The 21,092-nt window shown below is 40.2% G+C and overlaps 1 protein-coding gene across 1 annotated transcript in view; it reads right to left on the reverse strand.

Annotated features, from left to right (window-relative positions):
• Window positions 1-21,092, reverse strand: part of kdrl (kinase insert domain receptor like) — a 105,587-nt gene that overhangs the window by 57,258 nt on the left and 27,237 nt on the right. Inside the window, 6 exon segments of the mRNA XM_034181621.1 lie at window positions 2,242-2,350; window positions 7,661-7,775; window positions 13,870-14,020; window positions 15,165-15,334; window positions 20,014-20,137; window positions 20,896-21,070. Of these exon segments, the coding sequence (XP_034037512.1) occupies window positions 2,242-2,350; window positions 7,661-7,775; window positions 13,870-14,020; window positions 15,165-15,334; window positions 20,014-20,137; window positions 20,896-21,070 (844 nt within the window).

The following is a 21,092-nucleotide window of genomic DNA, read 5'->3' on the forward strand; positions in this document are numbered from 1 at the left end:
ACTCAAATCCCATGTGTTTAAGACAGTTTTTTTCTATCTGACAAATTGCACTCTTTTTTGTCATCTCTTTTTTATTTCTTATGTATTTTAATTTGTTGTTGTTCTTGTTGTTGTTGATGTTGTTTTATTTGTGTTCTTGAATGCTGAGAAAGGCAACTATAAATAAAATACTTATTGTTATTATTATTATTACAAGGTCATTTTTGTGATATACCAATTACACACAAAATTGCAATGATCTCCCCTTCAAGACCAGAGTTATTTTCTTTGTTGTACATCTTCATGTGTGTGCTACTACTGTGTGACGTGTCGCTGAAATCCATAAAGCAGCTTAGGAGGTCAATATCATACAGTAGGATGCATTCATTAACAGTGTTGTGGAAAGTAACTTTGACAAGTTACTTTTTTAGTTACTTTTTTAGTTGCTTTATACAGGTGCTTTATGCAGTTACTTCATTAGCAGCTTTATGCAATTACTTTATTAGAATCTGCAGAAAACGTGCAACTAATAAGTAATGTAACTAATAAGGTAATGAGTAATCTAACTTGGTTACTCGTAAAATTGAGCAATCAGAAAAGTAACTAATCAGCAAAGTAACTAATAGTTACTTTTCTGAGTACTAAATCTTAAAAATAACCAAATTAGATTATGAGTAACTTTATTAATTACATTCAGCAGCTGCCGACAAGGTGTCCGCAGCTGCTAATGAAGTAAATGTAAGAAGTAACTGTAAAATATAACTGTATAGACTAACTAATGAAGTAACTTTCCAAAGTTACTTTCCCCAACACTGTTCATTAAACACAAAATCTGAATTATTGTTGAATTCTATAAAGCATTTTAGCAAGAGATGCACTTGAGAGGTCAATATAATACAGTACAATTGAATTAATTGAACACAAAATTGTACTTATCTCCCCTTGAAGACATTGGACAAGTATCATTTTTTTCATGCACATCTACATGTGGTGTGCTGCCACTGTGTGAAGATTGATTGAAAGTGATCAAATGGTTTAGGAGGAGTTGACCTTACAAGACTCGTAAGACAGAGTCTGATTCCTATATACCTCACAGTGTTTTTGTTTGTGGGGTTTTTAACAATAGTTTTAAAACAGCAACACAAATGATACACGTAAAATAACTAAAATAAATAAAAACATAAAATTAACAAATGAATAAATCTGCAAACTAAACAGCAGGCTCACAGTTCATGTCAGATTTTGACCTTTCATCAGAGATGTTTATCTTGCTGGGTTGGGATCATATTTTGGACACAAGGTTGCTTGTTACAAATGCAACCATGTTAAATTTGCAGTTATTTCCTGTTTCACCACTATTAATTAGAAGCACTTTGCCGGTAGACTGCATTGCTGATGGCGCTCTTACAGTTATCCAATCGGAGCACAGCACAGGCTGCTCCCCAGGGGAACCACATTGTGCTTGTTTATTCAGATTGCTGGAAAGCATTCTGTGTTCCGTAAGAGAAGACAGCTGTGATCAAAATTCTCCCCCCCCCCCCTTTCTTTTTTTAGAGCAGTATTTCATCATTCCCTGTCTGATGCACCTCTGGAATACAGCAGGATTTCTCTTGGGAAATCTCCCACTCTGCCAGACAGTGTTTTAGTGCCTCACATTCCCTCAGTCATGGGGTGACCTATTTCAATCTTTTACCCTTTGACGTTTCACTTGACCTTTTGTTAAATGTGGTTGACCTTTGCTCTTGTGCGATGATGCCTCATTCCTGCTGTCGTTACGTAACTGTCTCAGTGGATATTCATTTTGGGAACACTTAAAAATGCTCAGATGCTCATAAAGAGTAAATTCTCAGAAGACATAGCTCACGGAGAAAGAAGATTGATTTGCTGGCACTGGAGCTGGAATGCAGTGAGTCTGAGCCATTTTTAAATGTGTGCCGTTATAGCACTCCATATGGTTCAGGGCATGTTTGCCTCACTTCTGCCCTGAAGCGCCACTGCTACAGTGGAAGATGGTTTCAATTAATGCCCCCTCTAGTCTCTTTATTGTACAATACATTCTGCACATTCCAACCCTGCACTTGCAATTCATTACAGTCAGTACTGCATACATTATTTTAAAGATTCCAGTACACAGTATACTGCAGCAAGCCTGCCAATCACAATGCAGTACAGCACAGTATTTCTCCATGCACCTTTTGGCGTCACTGCTAAGGCATTAATTATTGAGATTTCACCTGCTTTTCCACATCGGATTCCACTTACCATTTATGTAGAAAGGCATTCTCAATACGCTGTCACCAAGTCTGTTTTGAGCTACACAGGAATAGACTCCTGACACATTGGCCACTCCCACCACCAGGCTGCTCACAGTCTATAGACAGAGATCAATATGGACATTATTAATCAGTATGCAATATACAAGAAAGCGTGTCGCAATGTACAGCAAAAACTGCCATGTTGACATCTCAGAGTCAAACAGTTTAGAAATTGTAACTCTTAAAGTGATCTGAACAAAGCTTGGGACTGATCTTGTATCAGGTGCAAAACAGTGCATAATGCGGCACTCATCTGTGCATCCACAAGTGTGTTTGTTTCAAAATGAGGTGTGGTCAGTGGATGAATATCACGAGGCACCAGACAGTGGACACACCACAGACCAATAAATAAATCCTGGACTAAAGTTGATTGTAGAGTTTTTCTGCTATTTAACAGGTGCCATATTCAGATACGTGGACTCACAACACACATACTGTCTGTACGCCGGGATATGCATGGGCAAATCCACGGTAAAGGAATGACCATGACAGCAAATCTAACTATATTTTTGCTTATCATTACAAAGTTGCTTTAAATATAATTCCATTACCGTAGAATAACCCACATTAACAACAACTATGAGTTGACAGAGTTAATAAAAAGAATTAAACTGTGATTTGTACTGGCACTTGGGACTTTGCTCTGTAAGGCACACAAGCTTTCAAGTACCATTGAGATTTTATTTTTCCAATTCATTCTTTCAGTTAACATCAGAGAAGCGAGCTGATTTTGACAGGCAGGTGAGCGGTCTGGACTGAGACCGCCCGTTTGATGCTCGCTACTGTAATGAAAGGATACATCTGTAGTTTTAAGGCTCACTTTGTCTTCTGTGAACCTGCACCACCAGGGTTCCATGTTGTTTCCTGGGGAACACTTCTAATGCCACACTCAATTTTTTTCATTGCACATGTTGAACATTTGAATGGCTTAAATAGACAACATAATAAATGAGAGCTGGGTGAGCGCCAGGCCGCGTGGGGTTCTGTTTAGTGTTGGTTGTGACATCTGTTATTTGCAGCAGTCAGCTACATCAAAGGAAGTGAACAATGTGGGCGTTTTGTCTGGATATGTGCTTGTGCAAAGCTTCCTGGCCTTTTAGGGGCTTTTATGGTGACAACGGTCACATTTTTGTTGTCTTCACACTTTCATTGTGCATCCTGCAAACATGTTTCACATTGTGAAAACACACTGATGTTATGTCGTTGCAGTCCGGTTCGTTCTATTATGACATTTAGTAAAACACCGTTGATCACATGGTGTTATGTTTCGCCCATTACTCATGATGATGAAACCTGAGCTAGAAAACAACCATTTTCAATGATTCCACTCAGTCCCTAAGTGGTGACCTGACTAGACTTGGTGTGACCTCTGTGGTCTTGTCTTCCCACTGTGTTTTCCTTATATTACGACCCGGGTCAGTCTCACTCCCTGTCAGGCCTTCTGGGGAGCCACTCAAAGGCCCGGCCCTGACTATGTTCTTATTCATGGGCCAGCACAATTTATGCGAGGTGACAGAGAGGAATTCACTTCTAACAAATTCCTCGTCTTTTCAACGGCTGCTTGTAATCATTGACCCTTAGTCCTAACCCTCATAAAGCGACAGCGTTCGGTGAGAAGAACTTGTAAATAAGTAGTGTCAGGCATATATTACATCTGATAGTAAACTTACAACAACAGACATCTAAGAAAACACAAGACAATGTTTTACTTTATTTAATGAATGCAACTTTTACAGTTTGCATATTGTCTGTCTTTAAAAAAAACAAACAAACAAAAAACCAATGTGATAGACTATGAAATGCTCACTGGTGTTGTAATGCTCTGGTCAGGTTTAGGATCATGCACCAGTGGTTTGTGCACCTTAGCATCCACCACACCCACCACACCATGGAACTACCACAACCAGGCAGACAACGAGGTGATCCCCACTTCTTGAACTCAGACATCTACTGTATGTGATGCTTTTTAAACGTGATTGTTTCATTGGCCTTTTCCAGTTGCTGCAGTTCCCACCACGGATGCACCTTATTTAAATGATGAAACCATCTGCCTGAGTACTAATTGGTAGAAGACACATTTTGAGGCTGACTGAACCAAAATACACACATTTATTATGTCCGCAAAGGATGCAATTAAATCATAGGCATTTATTTATTTATTCATTTATTTATTTAATTATTGGTCTGTCTGTCTGTCTGTCAGCAGGATTATATCAAAACCTCTTCATGGATTTTGACAAAATTGTCGCCACAGATAGATATTAGGTGAAGGAAGACTCCATTAAATTCTGGAGGTGATCCAGATCCAGATTCTGGATCAAGTTTCACTTTATATAGACTTTGAAGAATTATTGTTAGCAGGATTATGGCAAAACTACTTCACAGATTTTTACAAAATTTGCACCACCGATAGATATTAGGCCATGAAAGATGCCATTAAATTGTGGAGGTGATCCAGATCCGGATTCTGGATCAAGTTTCACTTTGTAGGTTTTTAAGGATTGTGTCAACACTACGTCACAGATTTTGACAATATTTGCACGACCGATAGATACTAGGCCATGGAAGACTCCATTAAATTTTAGAGGTGATCTGGATCCAGATTGGCGAGGATCAGAATTCTCTGATTGCTCTTGTTTTTATGTGTGATTAATATTTTTTAAATAATTCTTTTATCATGTTGACTTCAAATTACCAATCCAGGGTGATAGTTTTCTGCTGATTTGCTGCAGACAAACCAGCAAATCCTAAATGCCTGGAATGACTAATCAATTTTTAAAATAGCTGATGATAATTTTTTGTTAATCAACTATTAAATTAATCAAATAATGCTTTATTGTACTGTAATTCTTTTTTAAATATTGTCATATGCAAAATTACAGAAAGAAAAGAAGACCGTAAATCCACTTGTTTTTAGGGAGAATCATGTTTCCAGGTTACTGATGCAAGACCAAATCTCTCATTTCTCACAAAAAAATTACTATTTTTTTAATTTCATTTGATTTACTTTTTCTGGTTTTAGCTCACATGTCCTCACACATATAGTTTTTGTAATATTTACAAAGAGTTCTACCAGTCAAAATTTAATAGATGTCTCAATAAATTAGGATTCTCTAAGATGAAGCAGTCACTGCTGCATTTATACATCTGCAGTAATTTTTAGAAATGAATTTAATAAAACATGAAACAAAAATTTTGCTTTCTTTCTATAACAGAAAATAACTCTTTTGTTTTTGGTCCTCAATTTTAGCTACGATGGTTTGCATTAGAGTGCCTTAATTGAGAGAGTGGCGCCATGACGAGTCAAAAACAAAAAACAAACAAACAAAAAAAATGGTCACATGTCTCCTGGTGCCATCTTGGGTTCAAAATAGCATTCGCTGTTAATCTGTCTGCATGGAAATCCAACTATTTTATTTATTTATTTGCTGAAAATGGCGTGTTGTGCATTTGGATGCACAAATAGACACAACAAGGACTTCAAGATGAACAGATTCCCTTCAGATCTGAACAGAAGAAAAATTTGGGCAAATAAAGTCAGCCATGTGGGATGGAAGCGACTTCATCATCAAAGCTTTGCAAGCTAGGTAAATTTATTGTTCAGGCCCGTGTACAGTAATATACAGTAAAACTCACCTAAACCGTCATCGTATAAACCAGGTATTCGCAGTCACCAGGCAAAAAAAGTCCTAAAGTTTTTGTATTGTTTTCCATGTAATGAACACCATATATAACAGATTTTATATAACGGATTTTTAGCTCATATCGGATAAAATGTTCCGTCTGATCACAATATATTTCCATTAAACCCCTCGCACGTGGAGCTGGAGTCATTTATGTGATTAAAATCCAGACCGTTTATTTTTTCATACCGTGCTCAGACTCGGACCCGCAGCCTGACGTGCACCTGTTAAATCAGACACAAAAGGCTGTGATTTGACATTTTTCTGCTTTCACTACTTTATCTGCTATCATATAAATAATAATGTTTGCAGTGTGCACGCTGATTAAAAATGGATCAGAAAAGTCCGCACATTTACAGCAGGAAGTCGGTAAAAGAGGAAAATGTACAGTTTACCTTTGAACTGGAGGTGATAATTGTAGAAAGAAAAGCTTGTTGAGGGTCAAATTAGTCCAGAATAAAGCATAATCCAGAGACGGAGAACTTTTAAACTGTCACGCACGTCATTGATATGACACAGAGTTACAGAGCTGCAAATGCATAAATCAGGCTGTAAATTAATTAAATAAATTATCATAAATTGTAAATTTATGTCAATTTGATAGCTTAACTATGTTTATATTTATTTTGATAGCACCTGTACCTGAATGTGTTGCTGTATGTGCTTAAATGATTTTAAAAAATGTTGAAAACATAAAAGGTCTATTCAGTAGTTCAGCGCAGTTGGAACCAAAATGATGCCATGTTCTGAGTTGACGCCACTGTCTCTATTAAGGCACACTAGTTTGCATAGAGCAGAAAAACAATGTTGCTCTTTATAGCAAGCTGCAGGAAAAGATCACTCTGCAGTTCCTAAAGTATGTTTGTTTATTACTTTATTATGCAAAATTTTAACATTATTATTGATTTAACAAGTGCATTGCTCACCTGACACAGACTAAGTTTCCCTCATATTATTTATATTTACTACTACCAAGAACAGACCTTTTTCAGTACAACAATGAAAGACAAAACATATGTAACACAAAAGAATGCTGAACACCTTCAGGGTTTTGGTCACAGTTATGTAAATCAGAACTGTTGTAGACAAACTGAATCATCTGCAGAGAAAAATAACACCACATCAGTGACAATGATGGGAAAACGGCATTTATGGACTTCAGATGTTGAAGCGCACTTTGAATTCCTGGTCAGAGGAGATTTACATTCTGTTCTATTGATCTTGACAGAGTTTTTTAAATCCAGTTTTGATCCTTATCAGTCAAAATCACATACCCATACATTATGATTTATTTCTGAGCTTGTACAAGGTCAAAAATGCAAATGTTTGGAAATGTTTGGACGTTTGGAAAAGACAGGTCCTAGGGGATGTTGTGGATGCAAAAACAATGAAAGTAAATAATACTTGGTAGGAGTAAATGAGGTTTTTTTTGTTCCCCAAAAAATGAATTTCGATTTATGTCTTTATTTGCTTGGCATTTCAGCTGTGGTTAGCTGATATGTGATTGAAGTGGATACTTTTATAGAGGAGACTTCGCTTGACATTTTCGTGTATAATAAGTGTATGTTGGTGTCAGCATTGGTTAGTTATGAGTGTTCAAATGTTCCAAAACAGGGCAAGTCCCCAAATTTGGGGACTCTAGGATTTAAGAGGTTAAAGAAAAAAAAGAGACAACACATATACCTTATTCTTTCCTTTGACCAGTTCAGTCTTGCTGCTCATGCTGTTAATGCTGTTGTGGGTGTCACTTCTCCAGTTACCAGTCTGAACCAAGATGGGCTCTGTGTAAACAGTGCAACTACAGGATGGAGAAAATGTAACAAAATTGTCAATCTGCTCATACAATCAGCACATGGAAAAACAAAATAAGCATGTTCATGAAACTTTTGCACGGTTTTACTCTATAAAACGTACTATATATATATATATATATATATATATATATATATATATATATATATATATATACACACACACACACATATAGATAGATAGATAGATAGATACGAGGGCTGTCAAAGTATAGGTCCTTTTTATTTTTTTCAAAAACTATATGGATTTCATTCATATGTTTTTACGTCAGACATGCTTGAACCCTTGTGCGCATGCGTGAGTTTTTCCACGCCTGTCAGTGACGTCATCCGCCTGTGAGCACTCCTTGTGGGAGGAGTCGTCCAGCCCCTCGTCGGAATTCCTTTGTCTGAGAAGTTGCTGAGACACTGGCACTTTGTTTGATCAAAATTTTTTCTAAACCTGTGAGGCACATCGAAGTGGACACGGTTCGAAAAATTAAGCTGGTTTTCGGTGAAAATTTTAACGGCTGAGGAGAGATTTTTAGGTGATACTGTCGCTTTAAGGACTTCCCACGCAGTGGGACGTCGTGCAGCGCTCCCAGGCGCCGTCGTCAGCCTGTTTCAAGCTGAAAACCTCCACATTTCAGGCTCTATTGATCCAGGACGTCGTGAGAGAACAGAGAAGTTTCAGAAGAAGTCGGTTTCAGCATTTTATCCGGATATTCCACTGTTAAAGGAGATTTTTTTAATGAAAGACGTGCGGACGGGTCTGTGCGGACGGGTCCGCGCGTCGGGACGCAGCCGGCGCAGTGCGGCGCCACAGGAAAAACACCTCCGTGTTGATAACCATTTGTAAAATCCAGGCGGCTTTTGATGGCTTTCAGTGGAGTGAGTATCTGAGAAATTGTTTAACAGCTGGACATGTTCCAACTTGTCCTTAAGGCTTCCAACAGAGGTGTTTTTCCTGTGGTGGAGCATCGCGGCGGCTGCGAGCTGACACTGCAATCCGTCCGCACGTCGTTCATTAAAAAAATCTCCTTTAACAGTGGAATATCCAGATAAAATGCTGAAACCGACTTCTTCTGAAACTTCTCTGTTCTCTCACGATGTCCTGGATCAATAGAGCCTGAAATGTGGAGGTTTTCAGCTTGAAACAGGCTGACGATGGCACCTGGGAGCGCTGCGCGACGTCTCGCACCGTGGGAAGTCCTTAAAGCGACAGTATCACCTCAAAATCTCTCATCAGCCGTTAAAATTTTCACCAAAAACCAGCTTAATTTTTTGAACCATGTCCACTTCGATGTGTCTCACAGGTTTAGAAAAAATTTTGATCAAACAAAGTGCCAGTCTCTCAGCAACTTCAAAGGACAAAAAATAAAAAAAAAATAAAAAGGACCTATACTTTATTGACAGACCTCGTAGATAGATAGATAGATATTGCATTTATATAGCTAAAATTCTTTTACATATATATACATTGCTGTCTGAACACCATTTGGACCACTAACCAGTTTTGTTGCATTCTGTGCAATGAACCACAGCAATAAACCATCTTCATCACGACACATTCCATTTATTTAACAGCTCTAATCATAAGCGTTAGGGAGTGTTGTAAAGCCAGCGGTAACAGCTCTGGGTTGGATCCAGGTTTAGGCCAGGTGGTCTTCTGACCCTCACCCTTGAGCTCTTCGCTGCCTGTGGCAGGGAACAATCAGCCTGAAAAGGGGAGAGGCAGCTGAGGAAGCGGCAATGCGACAGGAAGGGCTGAGATCAGGAAACACCCCCATGTTCTGGTCTGAGAAGATAAGGCTGATCCTTAAACCTTGGCCGCAAACAAGGGACGGCTGATAACTTCTCAGCCTGGCGATAAAGACAACCCGTGTTTCTGCCTACATTCACTGTGGTGGCGCTTCCTTCACCTCTGAGCCCGCTGCAGACCACCAGTGGCCCCCTCCTCTTCAAACTTGCAAAGATTTAGATTAGATATGATTTTGAAGGGTTACAGGCAGGATTTGCAGTGACAGGTGCTTTACAGGTCCAGAACTGTACAAAACAAACATTTTGCACAATTAGCCTCCCACCAGGTTATAGTCGATTCTCTGTCTAATTAGTTGATGAAAAAATTTCTGGGAAGCAGTTCCTGGTGCCAAGATGTATTATCATTATGCCTGCAGAAACCAACCTCCCTCTCTTATTACCTCTGTAAATCTGGCAAATAAATGTTTATTTTAAAGATAATATAATAAATGCTAACAATAGTGCTGGTGGATTCACACCATCTAACATCTAACATCATTTATTCTGCTACATGTGCTGCAGGCTGCAGTGTTATTTCTGCTAATGGTGCTGGAGCCTGATAACCCGAGAGTAATTGGCCATTGTTTTCCCGATCTTATGACTTACAGGTCTCATGCTTTCATGGCCTGGATCTCAGGGGTTGTTCATCATGTTTTTGAGTTGAATAACAGGCCAGCATTCACGCAAAGTCACTCATAAACCTTGTTGTGTTTGGCTCTGTAACAGCTCAGGGAATCTGAGATTAATATATCTCTCCCGTGTTTCCCCTTCAGCCTTCAGAGCCACTGACCACAAACGAGAGGCCACGTCCCCAGAGCTGCATTTCTCTAATTAATTTGCCATATTCTGAGTCAATCCAGTGAATGGGAGTCTGTTTTATAGTGGGATCTCTGGGCCGGGCTAGTGGCTCTGAACCCTACACGTATCTGCAGTTTGGACTAAGAAGCCGCATAAAAAAATAACATTTCAATATCTTTCAAATGCAATGTTCTTAAAAATGTCATGATATTTACAGATGTAAATACATGCGTGTAATTTGTAAATCATTTTGCAGCTAGATGGACAATCTTAGACAGAGAAACCGTGTGTAATGTATATTATCTTCCACACCTCTAATCAAACCCAGTGAGGTTCCGTTATAATGACTTGTGCCAAGTAAAGTGTTCGATACGTTCTTGTGAGTGTGATGCAGGTTTAGTGTTGGGGAAGGCAGGTCTTTCACCTTATCAAGGTAAATTGATTCATACAACACCCAGAGAAATACATGTTTTTGTCCCTAGATGCAACCAGATCCAATATTAACCAATTTTTGTGCTTCATTTCAAGCAGACTGGCAGAAATTATTGAAGGACGTGATTTCTCCTTTTTGGACATACTGACCGGGCCAAAAATTTAGACAATAGCCACAACTCTGATGAAGAATTGTTTTCCATCATCCATTTCAACAACTGGATTTGACTGATTCTGGTGGACATACATACGAGGTCTGTTAGAAAAGTATCCAACCTTTTTTTTTTTTTTTTTCTTTTTTTTTTTGAAAAAACCTGATGGACATCAGCACTTTTTCGGCACATTCCATTGTGACAGAAGATTTGGCCATGAAAAGAGTGGCGCGAAATTCGTGCCAAAGCTGCTAACAGTGGAACAAAAGCAACTTCGTGTTGAAGTCTCACAGGACATGAGGACTCCGAAAAATAATGCCCACCTCTTCCACAATTTCTCGGATAGTCACACGACAGAAAAGCCACCAAAAGCCGTCTGAATCTTTCGAATGGTTTCCACCTGGCTGTCACCCAGTTTCTGGCAAAATTTGATTCAGTAGTGCTGCTCCAGTCGTTCCGTCATTTTCCTTGCAATGAAAATCCGTCAAGAGCACTACACACGACCTCACACAAATGCTGCTTGCCAGCAACTGACGCAGTCGACAGGTGTGAAAAAAATTCACGCATGTGCACGAAGGTTCAAGGTTGGCTCATGCAAGCACACGTGATTCAAATCCATCAGGTTTTTGCAAAAAAAAAAAAAAGGTTGGATACTTTTCTAACAGACCTCGTACAGTATGTATAACTTGTGTAACAATTTCAAGTTATCGTATTTTATAGTTATTGAGTTAATACCAACCTGGTCTCACGGCAAGTCATGATTCAGCAGCATGAAATACGAGGGCTGTCAATAAAGTATAGGTCCTTTTTATTTTTTTCAAAAACTATATGGATTTCATTCATATGTTTTTACGTCAGACATGCTTGAACCCTCGTGCGCATGCGTGAGTTTTTCCACGCCTGTCGGTGACGTCATTCGCCTGTGAGCACTCCTTGTAGGAGGAGTCGTCCAGCCCCTCGTCGGAATTCCTTTGTCTGAGAAGTTGCTGAGAGACTGGCGCTTTGTTTGATTAAAATTTTTTCTAAACCTGTGAGACACATCGAAGTGGACACAGTTCGAAAAATTAAGCTGGTTTTCGGTGAAAATTTTAACGGCTGATGAGAGATTTTGAGGTGATACTGTCGCTTTAAGGACTTCCCATGGTGCGAGACGTCGTGCAGCGCTCTCAGGCACCATCGTCAGCCTGTTTCAAGCTGAAAACCTCCACATTTCTGGCTCTATTGATCCAGGACGTCGTGAGAGAACAGAGAAGTTTCAGAAGAAGTCGGTTTCAGCATTTTATCCGGATATTCCACTGTTAAAGGAGATTTTTTTAATGAAAGACGTGCGGACGGGTCCGCGTATTGGGACGCAGCCGGCGCGGTGCGGCGGCACAGGAAAAACACCTCCGTGTTGATAACCATTTGTAAAATCCAGGCGGCTTTTGATGGCTTTCAGTGGAGTGAGTATATGAGAAATTGTTTAACAGCTGGACATGTTCCAACTTGTCCTTAAGGCTTCCAACGGAGGCATGCGCACGAGGGTTCAAGCATGTCTGACGTAAAAACATATGAATGAAATCCATATAGTTTTTGAAAAAAATAAAAAGGACCTATACTTTATTGACAGACCTCGTATACATTAATCTATCGGTTTGTGATATTGTGACGATTTTCGTCATGGCAGCACGAATTCATTCTAATTCATTTCATGATGGCTGCACAAAATTACAAGTGAAGTCGGGGGGGGGGGGGGGTTGAGGATGGTTATGGTTAGGCTTGGGGGTGGGTAGTAATAGTGACTTAGAAAAAAAATCACGAAAATATGACTAATGTGATGGAAGCACAAAAGAAAAATATGAGACTGGGATGGTTAATACACACAGTACGATTTGAAGTGCAAATTCAACTCTGTGTCCAAGTGTATATTTGGTTCAACTCAAAATACCAAAAAGCTACAGTGTGTAGGATTTAGTGTCATCTAGTGGTAAGATTGCAGATTGCATTACGGTGTCCCTGATGACAACTTTGTTTCGTTTCATGTCTCACTTCACTGCACTGAAAAAAGGAATTGTATAAAAACAAGATAATAACACTAAATCTGAGGGAAATAGTCTTGCTGCATGCACAGATAATTTGACTTGACAAGATGTCTTGAATTTAGATTGTTAAATAAGAATAAGAAATACGCATGTCAAACTCTTAAAATAAGAAATTAACTCTTAAAAAAAGATAAATTATCTAACACCTCTAAATCTAAGTTGTTTTTTTTTATCTGGGTAAGAACCAAATAATTTGCAGTGTGCAACTCACACTGGCTTACCTTGTCTTATGAGATGCAATTAGTACTTTCATTAATTTTACAAAAATAGGGCAATCAAACTTGTTAGGCTGCTCTAGCAATTGGTAGAGAGTGTAGAGGGGCAACCACTGACTCCTCTTATTTTTCTGCAGTCTTATAATTTAAAAAGCAAAATCTGTCCATTTAGTCCATACTCATGAAAACACATTGATTTGTTACTGGTAATTATACAGCAATGAACAGATGAATCTGAATTCTATTCTCCATTTCTGCTAATAAACACCCAGAAATCCAACACACTGTAGCTTTAAAGAAACTTTATCATAGCGTTAAATTGTTGATTTAACACTGCAAAATGTGCTGTACTTGGGTACATGAGCAGAAGATGACAGAATCACAATAACCTCTTTTTGCCCATTTTGAGTGTGGATAATTACACAAAGCATGGATAAAAATTTTAGGACTCAAACTTGCGCAACAGAAAATTGCTAATAAAAGAAAAATAGCAATTTTTAGAGTGATTTGTAGTCGACATCATGGCAAACTGCTACACTTACTTATTTTTATGACAAGAAATGTGAACACACAATGGAGAAAATGTAGCTTAAACATTTTGTTGCTTGGATGATGGTGACTCACTCTTTATCCAAAGGTTCTAAGCGGCACGGCTGCCAGAACCAGGTGATGCTTGGCAACGGGAACCCGTAAGCGGTGCAGGTCAGATGATGCTGCTTGCCAAACGCATAGGGCTGCAAAGAGGGGAGCTCCACCTCTGAAATAGTTGGCTTCACTGTGGAGAATAAAACAATGAGAGGGAGAGACATAGGTGAGATTAGCTATCCATCCAGTGAAGCAAGTGGTGGAATCTCATAATGTCTTTATAATGAGGGATGACAGTCGTGATGGATTGCCATGAAAAGGTTGCCCTGGATGCTAGTTGTCTTTTACACACTGTGTGGCAGAGTGATTAGGTAGCCTGGGGCTGTAGGTCAAAGAGCATCCCTGCTGTAACCTGCGTTCAGGTCAGCGGATCAAACACGTGCGCTGTAATCAACAACAGACTCCAGTCCTTGTGTCACCTCAGAAGGCATTTCTACATCACTGAGCCATTTGTTCCATTGTGAGTGACATGAACCCAAACATCACACAGAACTCATTTTTAAGATGGAGGAGTGTGACAACTTCAAATAAAGGACGTATAATCTTTAAAATAGTTCCTAAAGTGATACAAGCATTCTCTCTTCACTTTTGTTTGTGTCACTCTGTGTTTTATTTTTATAATAAATTTAAGATTTGTAATTCAGGACAGTAAAGGGTCATAAATAAATGCTACACAAGCCAGAAGATGGGTAATTTGATTCCAAGAATACGTGCAAAGTCTGTAATAAAATAGTTCTGCCGCCAAACGGAGTGTTAAAAAAACTGACAACATGTCTAATATATTGTTTTTAGAAAGCAGAATGCTTTCACGCTTTCATTTCAGCAAACGTTTATGCACAGTAATCTGTAAAGTAAGCTGCACTACATCTTCAAACTTTGTTTTCCACAGGCTACGTGCATACTGTCCAGAACACGTTGTTTATCAGACCTTCACTGTACATACACGTGGTGCAGATGCAAATGCAGATGCTTGTGACTAGAGGGGGTCTGTAGCGGCTGGAGCCTGCGTGCAGAAAAGAGAGCCTGGCCCATTTACACACTGCGCCAAGCCCCTTCAAAAGAGCCCCAGTAATCAACAACAGCTGCCTGTACTACGTCAGTACAGCGCTGGAATCAACAAATTCCTCTCATACTGGAGCTGCTACCTGCCGTCTAGAGAACTGAACTGGAGCAGCAACAAGCTACAGCACTGGTTCAGCTTCAGTGCACAGTCAGGGCACTGACTCATTTCCTTTGGATCAACGGTCATTATCTGGTTAATGGCAAAGGCTTACCCCTGACTTCCAGGGTATAGTTCAGACTCCTGTGCAGGCCCTTCACTTGGTTGCACAGGCTGATGGTGAAGACTCCAGCATTCTGTTGTTGCACATCAGTGATGGTCAAGCTGTAGCCAGACATCAGGTAACACGAGGAATTGATCTTGATGGGAACACCATCCTTATACCTGAAAAATGAAAGCAAAAGTTTTTGCTTGTTTGTTTGCTTTTTGCTCTATATAAACAATGATAAGAAAAGCGACGGGAAAAAAAACGGACTGAAAAAGTAATACTGTAGCTGTCTTACCAAACCTGTGATGACACAAAGACATTCAGCTAAAGTCACCATGACAGGGGCAGATCTAGCGTGAGTTGAAGAGTGGGGGTGGTGTGTGTGTGTGTGTGTGTTGGGGGGGATGATGGCAAGTTAATATTACAGGATGAAATTCATATATAATGCAGGTTGTTTTCTGTTTTGGAGCAGAGCAATTTCATTGATCTGAGCAGGCAGCAATCGTGTGCAGTGGCGTGCAGTAGCTGCTTGCTGGGGCAGCAAAGGGAGATTAGGGCAGATGAGCAAGAAGCACGATGGCTTGGTGGGCGAAACTGCCAGTTTGGCATGATGCATGCTGGCTCAGCAGGTGGCATGGCAGCTTGGCAAGCATGGAGACATGAGATGCACAGCAGAATCAAAATTAGAATCAGAATAGCCTTTATTCACCAATTATCCACATGAATACAAGGAATTTGACTTTGGTTTGAGCTGCACTCTCTCTGTATGGCATGCATAAATATACAACCCCAATTCCAATGAAGTTGGGACATTGTGTGAAATGTAAATAAAAACAGAATACAGTGATTTGTAAATCCGCTTCAACCTATATTAAATTGAATACACCACAAAGACAAGATATTTAATGTTCAAACTGATAAACTTTATTGTTTCTTGTGCAAATATTTGCTCATTTTGAAATGGATGCCTGCAACACGTTTCAAAAAAAGCTGGAACAGTGCTATGTTTACCACTGTGTTACATCACCTTTCCTTCTAACAACACTCAATAAGCATTTGAGAACTGAGGACACTAATTGTTGTGAATTGTGAATGTCATGATTGCGTATAAAAGGAGCATCAGCTCAGCCATTCACAAGCAAAGATGGGAAAAAGGTCACTACTTTGTGAAAAAATAGTCTAACAGTTTAAGAACAATGTTTCTCAACATTCAATTGCAAGGAATTAGGGATTCCATCATCTACAGTCCATAATATAATCAGAAGATTCAAAGAATCTGGAGAACTTTCTACATATAAGCGGCAAGGCCGAAAGCCAACACTGAATGCCCGTGACCTTCGATCCCTCAGGCGGCACTGCATTAAAAACCGACATCATTGTGTAAAGCTCAGGAACACTTCAGAAAACCAGTGTCAGTTAACACAGTTCGTCGCTCCATCTACAAGTGCAAGTTAAAACTCGACCATGCAAAGCAAAAGCCATACATCAACAACATCCAGAAACGCCACCGCCTTCTCTGGGCCCGAGCTCATTTAAAATGGACAGACGCAAAGTGGAAAAGTGTACTGTGGTCTGATGAGTTCACATTTCAAATTGTTTTTGGAAATCATGGATGTTGTGTGTCAGAATTAGATCTGTTGAAAGAAGACACAACCCAGAAATATCACAAAAAAATGACTACACTAAAACACTGAACACATTTGATAAGTATATTTACAATTTTTAACACGTGTCCTCCAGACAAAAGAGGAAAAAGACCATCCAGATTGTTACCAGTGCAAAGTTCAAAAGCCAGCATCTGTGATGGTATGGGGGCGTGTTAGTGCCCATGGCATGGGCAACTTACACATCTGTGATGGCACCATCAATGCTGAAAGGTACATCCAGGTTTTGGAACAACACATGCTGCCATCCAAGCAGCGTCTTTATCAGGGACGTCCCTGCTTATTTCAGCAAGACAATGCCGAGCCACATTCTGCACGTGTTACAACAGAGTGGCTTTGTAGTAAAAGAGTGCAGGTACTAGACTGGCCTGCCTGCAGTCCAGACCTGTTGCCCATTGAAAATGTGTGGCGGATTATGAAGCACAAAATATGACAACAGAGACCCTGGACCATTGAACAACTGAAGTCGTTCATCAAGCAAGAATGAGAAAGAATTCCACCTACAAATCTTCAACAATTAGTGTCCTCAGTTCCCAAACGCTTACTGAGTGTTGTTAGAAGGAAAGGTGATGTAATACAATAGTAAACATACCACTTTTCCAGCTTTTTTGAAACCCTTAACCATAAGCTAATCTTACTCTTTCCCCCCACCCTAACCATAACCACCCCTGATCCCGCCCCCCCCCGCTTCACTTTTAATTTTGTGCAGCCATCACAGAATGAATTAGAATGAATTTGTGCTGCCGTGACGAAAATGAGGCGCTTTTTGTCACAATATCACAAACCAGTAGATTAATGTATATTTCGTGCTGCTGAATCACGACTTGCCGTGAGACCAGGTTGCCTGGACAACACCTCCCACCCCCTGCATGCCATAGTGACGTCCTGTCAGAGCACCTTCAGTTGTAGATTGAGACCACCAAGGTGCACCACAGAACGCCACAGGAGGTTTTTCCTACCTGTGGCAAATAGACTGTATAATTTCTCCCCCTTGTGCAGGATGAATACAAAACAAACAGATTTATTCAGAGTTATTCAGTTATTCAGCATCATGTGCAATACTGTCAAACATCTTGTGCAATATATCTTCTAGTTATTTCACATAAATTTGTTGTACTTATTGTAAAAAAATGATTGATTGATTGATTGATTGATTGATTGATTGATTGATTGATTGATTGATTGATTGATTTTTATTTAATTCTACACTTTCTGTAATTGTGCATTCAACTACCCATTTTTTACTGTTTACTGTTTCTGTACTCTGGCAAAATAATTTCCTTCAGGATAAATAAAGTTGATCTCTATCTTTGTTATTATATGTTATTATTTCGTCAGCATATCTTTGCTATTATTTCATCAGCACCTCTTGAAATAAATAATGCCTGCTTGAATGTGGACTGGGCAGCTTGGCTATTTTGATGATGCCAGGCTACAATGTAAACTAAAATTAAAGTACAACGCAATTTGTATTATTTGTGAAGTGAGTGCAGCAGTCAGTATGTGTTTAGTTCAAAGACTAATCGGCAGTGATCTGGTAATAACTGTGTGACACACTCTTAGACTACTGTTGTGGACAATCAGACCAGATCACCTCATATTTGGAATGTGGACGCCAACTGGGGCCACAAATTGGCAGTGGGAGAGTGGCCAAAGATTGGTCATGTTAATACAACTATTTTTCATGACATGTGATAGAATAGATTTCATTAAATTTTGGAATGGATTCAGACAAAGTAGCAGAAGCCCAAATTTTAAAAATTAAACATTAACAGAACTGGTCCAAGCTCAAATACAGAAGGCAAGGTCAAGTTTGAGTAAAGGCTGACATATAATTACTATTTTATTTGCTGATATTAAAGTTTATCAGGACCTTGCATAGAAGAGGTAGGTGTTGCACCTCTGATTGTTTGCTTGTTAATTTTGATCAATTTTAAAAAGTTGGCTTCAACCCAGAAAAAAAGAATTGTGGTCCTGGTTGTAGAACAACCAACGACCTCTTCACTCTCACAAGGATCCTGGAGGGGGCCTGGGAGTATGCCCATCCAGTCTACATGTGTTTTGTGGACTTGGAGAAGGCATCTGATTGCATACCTCGGAAGATACTGTGGGAGGTGCTGTTGGAGTATGGAGTGAGGGGGTCCCTTCTCATGGTCATCCAATATCTGTACTCACAAAGCGAGAGCTGTGTTCGAATATTCAGCAGTAAGTCGGACTCTTTATCGGTGGGGGTTGGCCTCCGCCAGGGCTGCACCTTGTCACCAATCCTATTTGTGATATTCATGGACAGGATATCGAGGCGTAGTCAAGGGGACGAGGGTCTTCAGTTTGGTGGGCTCAGGGTCTCATCTCTGCTTTTTGCTGATGATGTGGTCCTGTTAGCTTCATCGGCCTGTGACCTCCAACACTCACTGGATCGGTTCGCAGCCAAGTGTGAGGTGGCTGGGATGAGGATCAGCACCTCTAAATCTGAAGCCATGGTTCTCCGGGCAGAGAATGAGGTCTTGCCGCAAGTGAAGGCGTTCAAGTACCTCGGAGTCTTGTTCACGAGTGAGGGAACAATGGAGCGGGAGATTGGCTGAAGAATCGGCGCAGCAGGGGCGGTATTACATTCACTCTAAGGTACTGTTGTGACGAAAAGGGAGCTGAGCCAAAAGGCGAAGCTCTCCAGCTACTGGTCAATCCTTGTTCCCACTCTCACCTATGGTCATGAGGGTTGGGTCATGATCGAAAGAGCTGGATCATGGGTGTGGGTGGCCGAAATGGGCTTCCTTAGGAGGGTGGCTGGTGTCTCCCTTAGAGATAGGGTGAGAAGCGCGGTCATCCGTGGGGAGCTCAGAGTAGAGCTACTGTTCCTTCGCGTTGAAAGGAGCCAGCTGAGGTGGTTCGGGCATCTGATAAGGATACTCCTGGGCACCTCCCTAGGGAGGTGTTCCAGGCACATCCATCTGGGAGGAGACCCCGGGGAAGACCCAGGACTAGGTGGAGAGATTGTATCTCCACACTGGCCTGGGATCACCTCAGGATCCCCCAATCAGAGGTGGTCAATGTGGCCTGGGAAAGAGAAGTCTGGGGTTCCCCTGCTACAGCTACTGCCCCGTGACCCGATCCCAGACAAGCAGTTGAAGATGAGTGAGTGAGATCTGAAAAAAAAGGATGAAGCCACGAGATCTACGTAAACCATTACATACCATGTTATGTTTGGTGGTGGCAAAGCGTCGACTTTGGGCTCAAACACAACCTTTCTTCTACCTTCATTCACAGTCACCAATCGAGACCTCTTATTTTTGTAGGAAACATTGATGAACGGATGCTCTGGAACAACAGACCAATGAGAATACTAGTTCAATGCCAATGCAAAAAAGGAGAAGTAAAGCTATAAATGTATACACAACAACATGGTAATTATTTGAAACAGCATTTTTATCACGTTGGAATAGGGCAGCGCAGTCTCGTTTGAACCCTGCGTGACACTGCGGGATTTGACCACTTGGGACCACATGGTACACAGCATAACTTCACATGGGAAAATGGTGTACTGTTTTGTTTTTGGCTGCAATCACCAAAGCAGTCACGAAAAGTATTTTTTCGTTTCCCAGTGGAGAAGAAAAGGCAAGGCAGATGGGAGAGTTCTCTTTCAGCGTTTGATGCAGATGGAAAAGTGCAATATAAATGCAGTCCATTTTGAGGTTGTGTCAGTAAGTGTTATCCTGCACAGCTTACCAGAGTAGTTCCATTCTCTCGCCTGCAAAACTGCTCTCGACATGTTTGTGCTCCAGGTCATAAACAAACTGCAAAACATGTCCACTTTTCCACCACATAGTCAGTTTTTCTTTGCATTTTCACTTTGTTTGCATGTAATTTGCCCAAAAATTCTGAGAAAATGCTATAATTTTTCCCCGTAAGTAGAGAAATGACGTCATATGTGTCATATTGTACCCCTTTAGCACCCGCCCTCAAAAGAGACTGCAGTGCCAATTTTATAATCTCTTATACGTATTGAATTGTATATTAAAAAATCTTAAAGTCCAAATTTAAATGCCTGAACCTTAAATCAAGCAAAACCCACTCACCGTAGATAATGACTTCAGCCTCTGCCTTTTTCTGCTTCAGATGTTCAATCTCAGCTATACAGCGGTAAATTCCCTGATCATCTATGGTGACATTTTCCACCATGATAGACTTGCTCAGTTCCATATTCTCAGCTACGTAGATAATGCCCTTGTTCATGAAAATATTCTGATTGTCCTGAAAACAAAGAAGTATCATA

This window comes from Thalassophryne amazonica, chromosome 11 (assembly GCF_902500255.1).
Source record: "Thalassophryne amazonica chromosome 11, fThaAma1.1, whole genome shotgun sequence".
Classification (NCBI taxonomy): Eukaryota; Metazoa; Chordata; class Actinopteri; order Batrachoidiformes; family Batrachoididae; genus Thalassophryne; species Thalassophryne amazonica.